Source organism: Fistularia commersonii, chromosome 19 (genome assembly GCF_037954325.1).
Source record: "Fistularia commersonii isolate RoL2024-O1a breed Wild chromosome 19, RoL_Fcom_v1.0, whole genome shotgun sequence".
NCBI classification, from domain to species: domain Eukaryota; kingdom Metazoa; phylum Chordata; class Actinopteri; order Syngnathiformes; family Fistulariidae; genus Fistularia; species Fistularia commersonii.
The window spans coordinates 1,693,971-1,702,500 of NC_141302.1; the positions used below are offsets into that span (position 1 = coordinate 1,693,971).

General features: G+C 34.7%; 1 protein-coding gene across 1 annotated transcript in view; it reads right to left on the reverse strand.

Annotated features, from left to right (window-relative positions):
- Positions 1-3,230: 3,230 nt before the first annotated feature.
- Positions 3,231-8,530, reverse strand: part of dachb (dachshund b) — a 68,758-nt gene continuing 63,458 nt past the window's right edge. Inside the window, exon 12 of the mRNA XM_086165587.1 lies at positions 3,231-7,373. Within this exon, the coding sequence (XP_086021713.1) occupies positions 7,336-7,373 (38 nt within the window). The 3' untranslated portion in view covers positions 3,231-7,335. The remainder of the gene's footprint in view (positions 7,374-8,530) is intronic.

Genomic DNA, 8,530 nt, shown 5'->3' on the forward strand with positions numbered 1-8,530 from the left:
AAAAACTCTAATGAAGACTAATGATGGAGGTGAGGTGTGTGTGTGTGTGTGTATGTGTGTGTGTGTGTGTGTGTGTGTGTGTGCGTTTAACAACCCGCCTGCTCTGTCTGGGAATGTCTGTATTGCCTCTCCCTCCGTCCTCCTTCCATCCCTCCATCGTTTTTTTTCCGACCCCTTGTTGTTCCTCTGCAGCCCCGCCTCTTCCATGACCTTTGACCTCCCCCCTCTCCTCCACCCTTTCACCTTGAGCAGCGTGTGTGTGTGTGTGTGTGTGTGTTCACCCTCGGATGGAGTCATATTGATCGCTAACCCCCATGTTAGCACGATGCTAGAACCTCAGCTGATGAACGCTCCCACTCGTGATCAAATTGGATTCCATGAAATTTTGAATGGAGCTGCAAACACACACACACACACACACACACACACACACACAAATAAACTCATGGGTTTTTGACGTGCTGGTGTTGTAGCGTAGCGGCAGTCGTGGATGCTACCACTTGTTTACATCGCTGTGTTCCCCTGTTATAACGCTCCTTTCAGTAAGCTAACTATCATTATGGCGCCCAGAACGGTTAGTGGTGTTTAGAGGAAGTTAAGAATTACAGTCGACTTGAAGAAGGAAATAATCGCTAAACGTGAGAGTAGCATCGGTGCTACAGATCTCGCTAGCGGCTAAGTCAAACGTTTGTGCAATCCCGAAGAGCAAAGATGCGCTAAAGACAGCTGATGTTGCTAAACAGGCGCCTTCCTTAGCGAAGCGAAGGTCTCAAGTCGTAGAAGTAGAGAAAAGTGATTGCTAGCTTGGAGGAATGAAGGACCGCTAGCATTAGCATTAGCATTAGCGTGGGTCTAAAACGAGTACAAGTGCTGGAAAGAAGAGAGAGAACAGCAAAAACACAGCAATAATTCAGGTTATTTTTAAATTCCTCTTATATTTTTTATCACAAATAAACTCATAAAAAGGTTTCCAAAGAGAGACGTTAAGTTTTGTTGCTGGAGAACGGATACATGGGGGTTACATTTTAACGGGAAACATTTATTAGATTTATTAGATTTATTAGATTTATTAGATTAGGTTTGGACTGAAAGAGCAAATAAAACTTGTAAGTAGCGTTATATTATTAATGAAAATTAATATTAATGAAATTATGATGATTAATATAATAATTATGATATTATTATTCTTGTTTTAATTGATACATTTATTTTGTTTGTTTTTTTTCCTTCATTTTCTACAATTAAATAATGTAATTTCAGCTTTTTATGGAATGTTGATTGAATTGATTCGTTTTATTTTTCTTCCTATTTTCTTCCCATCCATCCATCCGTGGTCCTGATTCTTCTCGCACCTTCTGAAGATCCTTCAAAATAAAAGCCCCCGTCGATTGTGTGTGTGTGTGTGTGTGTGTGTGTGTGTGTGTGTGTGTGAATAATAAACCTGACGGCTCACTGTTTGTCACTTTTTCATTACACTTTCTCTTCACGCCGTCTTCCCTCCTTCCCGGACACATCGTTTCATCACCCCCTCATCTGTCCATCATCTTCCCCTCCTCCGCCCCGTCACCTTTTCATCCCCCTCGTCGGCTCCTTCGCCTCCCATCCATCCATCCATCCATCCATCCATCCCTCCTCCTCCTCCTCCTCCTGCATCCATCGCTCTGTGTTTCCACCTCCATTAGGTGGAGATGGAAAAAGTGACATCAGCTATTTGGTAAACGGAGAAGGATGGAGGGATGGAGGTGGAGAAGAGGCTGGAGGACGGGGAGAGTGACGGAGGGAATAATTGTGATACAGAGAGGATGAAAACAGACGAGGAGAAAGAGAGAGAGAGAGGTTTCACCTCATTAACCCTGTAATGCAGAGTAAATATACAGACTAAATGGAACACTGGCGGTGTGTGTGTGTGTGTGTGTGTGTGTGTGTGTCTGCAAGATCGAAATCCCAAAATTTAAAAATCATATATTTAGGATGAGATGAGAATAACTTTATTCATCCCGAAGGAAATTGTTGTGCCAGAGTTTCAAGTAAAAAACAAAACAGTAATAGATAATAGTAGAAAGGAGGAAGAATAAGAAATATAATGAAATATGAATTGTTTTAACTAATATATATAATATATCAACTAACTATTAACTAATATATACTTTATATATATATATTTTTTTTTCAATTAATTTATTTTATTTTCGATAAAAAAATCAAATAACTATTTTTATTTAATTTCATCACTTTTTATTGATTTTAACTTTGAAAAAAACAAGTGGCGTGTGTGTGTGAGAGAGACGGAAAGTACCAAATTTTAACGTTTCAATCATGAGAAAGTTTAAAACTATGCACATATATTTTTTTACATCGTTTTTAATTATCTTGATTTTTTTACCACTTTGTAAATTTTTATTGTTTTTATTATCTTTTTTTTCGTTTGAATGTATATTTTTCATATCTGACTGTCAAGTAAGGTGCCTTGACTAAAACATTTTATATATGTATGTATATGTATATATATATATATATATATATATATATATATATGTAAAACAATAGTAAATCAATATTTTAAAATATGGAAATAAAATAAAGAGGAAAAAAAATCAAAAGTGGTGTGTGTGATCAAAATCCCAAAATTTAAGTCAGTCATATATATATATATATGTATATACATATATATATATATATATATTATTTTTTATTTGTTCTATTTGATTTCTTATAAAAAAATCAAATAACTATTTCTATTTAATTTCATCACTTTTTCACCTTTTTTTGATTTTAACTTTAAAAAAACAAAAGTGGTGTGTGTGTGTGAGAGAGAGACGGAAAGTACGAAATTTATAGGTTTCAATCATGAGAAAGTTTAAAACTATACACATATAATTTTTAACATTTTTATTAATTATCTTGATTTTTTACCACTTTGTCAATCTTATTGTTTTTATTATCTTTTTTTTGCGTTTAAATGTATATTTTTATATCTGACTGTCGAGTAGGGTGCCTTGAATAAAACATATTTTATAAATATACATATATATATGTATGTATGTATGTATATATAAAACAATAGAAAATCAATATTTCAATCAATATTTTAAAATATGGAGATGAAATAAAGAGGAAAGAAAAAATCAAAACTCATGTGTGTGATCGAAATCCCAAAATTAGTCAGTCATATTTATATACATATATGTTCAATTTATATTTTTATTGTTTTATTAATTTTTTTAAATAAATTTTATTTTTTTTTATGGATTTGAATCGTTTTTACACTTTTATTGGTTTTATTTTTCTTTATTTCTTTTCTTTTCTTTATTTTTATTGTTTCCTCTAAATCTATATTTTATCCGTCTTGATGGAGTTTTAATAAGGCGCCTTAAATAAAATAATAAAATGTATTATTATAAAAATTAGAAAAATTGTAAAAGAAGATAAAAAAGGAGATAAAAAGAAAGGATGACAAACAATTTAAAAGGAGAAGGAAATGAAAGAAACTTGGAGTTTAAGTTTTAGGATTCAATTCAGAGTAAAAGTTCAATTCAACTGCTGAGCTGTGAGACCGAAATTACGAAATTTAAAAGTTTAAATCATGAGAAAGTTTTAACCTATATCTATATATTTTTAATATATCATCTCAATTTTTTGAAATTAATCTTTATTTATTTTTCAAACATGTCTGTATGGTGACTGTCAAGTAAGGCGCCTTAAATAAAAAATATTATATACATATATACACACACATTTATGTATAAAACAATAGTAAACGTCTCAATCAATATTTTAAAATATGGAGATAAAATAAAGAGGAAAAAAGCCAAAGTGGTGTGTGTGTGTGTGTGTGTGTGTGTGTGACCGAAATCACGAAATTCAAAAGTTTAAATCATGAGAAAGTTTAAAACTATACCTATATATTTTAAACATTTTTTTTATTTATCTGTATTTTTTTTTACCAATTTGTCAATTTTTGTTTTTTATTATACATATATGTATGTTTATATATAAAACAATAAATATACAATAAATGACTTAATCAATATTTTAAAATATAGAGATAAAATAAAGAGGAAAAAAAGGAAAAGTTGTGTGTGTGTGTGTGTGACCGAAATCACGAAACATAAAAGTTTAAATCATGGGAAAATTTAAAACTATACCTATATATTTTCAACATTTCTTTTTTTTTCAATTTATATTTTTCATTTAAATCTGTAATTTTCAAGTAAGATGCCTTAAATAAAACATATATATATATATATATATATATATATATATATATATATATATATATATATGTATAATGAAGTTATGGGAAAGAGTAGTGGAAACTAGACTGAGAGCAGAAGTCAACATTTGTGAACAGCAGTATGGCTTCATGCCTAGGAAGAGTACTACAGATGCAGTATTTGCTCTGAGAATGCTAATAGAAAAGTACAGAGAAGGCCAGAGGGAGTTGCATTGTGTTTTTGTAGACCTAGAAAAAGCATATGACAGGGTGCAAAGAGAGGAGCTCTGGTATTGTATGAGGAAGTCTGGAGTGGAAGAGAAGTATCTTAGACTGGTGCAGGACATGTATGCTCGCTGTGAGACACTGGTACGGTGTGCTGTAGGGGTAACAGAGAAGTTCAAGGTGGAGGTGGGACTCCATCAGGGATCAGCTCTGAGGCCCTTCTTGTTCGCAATGGTGATGGATAGGCTGACAGATGAGGTGAGACAGGAATCCCCATGGACCATGATGTTTGCGGATGACATTGTGATCTGTAGTGAGAGCAGACAACAGGTAGAGGAAAATCTAGAGAGGTGGAGGTATGCTCTGGAAAGGAGAGGAATGAAAGTTAGTCGCAGCAAGACAGAATATATGTGTGTGAATGAGAGGAACTCGGGTGGAACGGTGAGGCTACAGGGAGTGGAGATCAAGAAGCTGGAGGATTTCAGGTACTTGGTGTCAACAGTCCAGAGCAACGGAGAGTGTGGAAAAGAGGTGAAGAGACGGGTCCAAGCAGGTTGGAATGGGTGGAGAAAAGTGTCAGGGGTACGAAGGGATAGAAGACTATCGGCCAGAATAAAAGGAAAGGTGTACAAGACAGTGGTGAGACCAGCGATGATGTTTGGACTAGAAACTGTTACAATGACCAAAAGACAGCAGGCAGAACGAGAGGTTGCAGAGATGAAGATGTTGAGGTTCTCTTTGGGAGTGACCAGGATGGAGAGGATCAGGAATGAGTCTATCAGAGGAACATCACATGTTCGATGTTTTGGAGAGAAGGTCAGAGAAGCCAGACTGAGATGGTTGGGTCATGGACAGAGGAGGGATAGAGAATATATTGGTAGACGGATGCTGGAATTGGAGCTGCCAGGCAAGAGGTCTGGAGGAAGACCAAAGAGAAGATTTATGGACGTAGTGAGAGAAGATATGAAGGTAGTTGGTGTGAGAGAGGAGGATCCAGATAATAGGGTTAGATGGAGAAAGTTGACTCGCTGTGGCGACACCTGAAGGGAAAAGCCGAAAGAAGAAGATATATATATGTATATGTAATATACACATATATATATATATATATATATATATATATATACATATTAAATATGCAATAAACAATAGTAAATATATCAACACATGAGAGAAAATAATAAAAAAAAGAGAAAGTGTGTGTGTGTTACCAAAATCAGGAAATATAAAAGTTTAAATCATGAGAAAGTTTAAAACTATACCTATATATTTTCAACATTTCTTTTTTTTTCAATTTATATTTTTCATTTAAATCTGTATTTTTCAAATATGTCTGGATGGTGCCTAAAATAAAACATATATATATATATATATATATATATATATATATATATATATTAAATATGCAAAAAACAATAGTAAATAACTCAACACATGAGAGAAAATGATAAAAAAAAAAAAGAGAAAGTGTGTGTGTGTGTGTGTGTGTGTGTGTGTGTGTGAAGCAGCAGACCCACACTGGTTATAATACTGTATATTTGCAGCTCAAACCCAGAAACAGTGACAGACTAAAGGATCATCAGGAGGAAAAAAACAAAAAACCAAAACAACAAAACCAGGAAGTCGCCCTTCTATCTACACCCAGTATCCCTTTGACCCAAGCCCCGCCCCCTCCCACCACAAGCCCCGCCCCTCTCCCCACAAGCCCCGCCCCTCCCTCCTCAAGCCCCGCCCCCCGTACAGGTTTCAAATAGTATTTTTCGACAAATAAACAAACAAATAAACACTCGGCGGAGGAAAATCGGCAACGCAACGGGACACACTTTTGGAAGAGGAAGAAGAGGAGGAGGAGAAGCAGGTACAAATGTAGAAAAAGGCTCAATTTCTCGGGGAGGAAAAAAAGTAAATTAAAACATTAAAAAAAAAAGAAAAAAAATCGAAATGAAATTTAGCAACAAGGACGTTTATATAAAAGCTAAAAAAAAAAAAAGAATAAATAAAACGGAACATATTGAGCGCTTCTCAATCAGAAGGTGGATGATAATAATAATAATGATAATAATAATAATAATAATCTAAAAGTCACTTCATCGTAAAAAGTCTGCCTCAGGTGTTGAACAGTGATAGAAAAGACACTTTTCTGCTGAGCAGCTGCAACCATCCAGGGCCTGGAGGAGGAGGAAGAAGAAATATAAAATAAAAAACGAGGGATCAGGTGATGGAGCTGCAGTTTAACGAGAAAAATGTTAAAAACCCCCTCAAAAAAAAAAAAAAAAAAAAAAAGTGTTTTTTAATTTTTCCTTTTGATCTAAAATTAGAAATTTCCTTCTTTCATATCAGGATAATTAACTATGAAAGGGAAATAAAAGAATTAAGTTATTAACGTGTTATTACACGTTAGCACTTCTACGATTAGCCGGATTCATTTTCTCGTTAATCCCGCGGGCCGATAATCCTAATCCGAAAACTAGGGTTGGTTAAAGGGATGAACGAGAGAAAAAAAAAAAAAACAGACGCAGGGGAAAAAAAAGAAAAAAGTCCATTTATTTCCCTCTTTTTTTCCCCTTATTTCACCATTTTTTTTAAAGCCCCGCCTCCTCGCCTCCCTCCGCCCCCATCACCCGATTTCCGTCCAATCAGAGCGAGGCAGGGAATGTTTGTGTTTTTCGTTTGTAAAAAGACGGGAAGAAGAAGAAGAAGAAGAAGAAGAAGAAGAAGAAGAAGAAGAAGGGGCCGTTTCCCCGGCAACGCAGAAAAAAAAAAAGACAAAAACGGTTGCAAAGGTCGTAGCAAAGAGAGTCCATCGTCTCCATGGCGACGGCGGCCGCCCCCTCCCTCGTCCAGGTGTGCAGGAAGGGGGCGGGGCTAAGGTGAGGGGGCGGGGCCTCCGCTGGACTTCAGAACATCATGGGGTTCTTCAGGAACGCCCGGGACTCTATGGGATGGGAGACACAAGGTGAGCCAACGGGGCGTTTCCATAGCAACAGCGACCTCATTTCCCTGTTTTAATTCCCCCCCCAAAAAAAAAAAAAAACTACAAAAATGTGCTTTTTGTAGTTTTTTGTGCTTCACTTCCTGTTTCTTCTGCAGCTCTTCTGCCATGTTTCCTTTTTTATCATTTCACCTCCGTCCTTCTCCTTCCGCTCCCCATAGGGCTGTAGCCGCACACACACACACACACACACACACACACACACACACACACACACACACACACCTTCCTCTCCCTGTGGTGTCATTGTTTTGTGCGAACGTTGCAAAGTGTTTACATTTCTGCATAACAGCAACCATAAAGCTGCCTTCCTCCTCCTCCTCCTTCCATCCCTTCTTCTCCTCCGTCTGCCATCCCTTTGTTTTTCTTTCTTTCGTGATTAAAAAAAAAACAAAACAAAAACACCAGACAAACTTAAAGCTCCCGTTCCCTCCCGAATTTCTTCCTCCCTATTTTTATCTCATCCCTCCTGTCCTCTATCTGTTCCTCTTGTATTATTTTTATCCCGACCTCATCCTCCTCTCCTGTTTAAAATCGGATATTTTCATTTTGTAGTCCTCTTTCTTCCTGCTTCCTGTTTATTTATATTATTTATATATTTTTAATATGTGTATATTTTTTTTATCATTTATATTTTACAATTTTACAAAAGGATACGTTAAAAATCATTTGATTATTATTATAATTACATGTATCAATTCATTTTTTTATTTTGTATTATTAATTAAATTATATTAAGATGGGATGTTTTTATTGAATTTTAATAAGATTAACTTATTATTATTATTTTATCATGTATTTTTTTATTCTATTAATAGGTGGAAATTATTGATAAACATACAAACACACAAACAGTGATGAGCAAAAAATAGAAATAAATGAAATCATAGAATAAACCTGTATAAAATGTAAATAAGAATAAGAATAACTTCATTTATCCCGAAGGAAATTGTTGAAATAATGTATTATCTAAAAATGTCTCTAAATAGTGTCCTCATATAAATGTTCCTTTTAATAATGATGTAACAATATGAATATTATTACAATTATTTCATTATCTATTATTATTAATTATTTTGTTATCAATATATTATCATTAT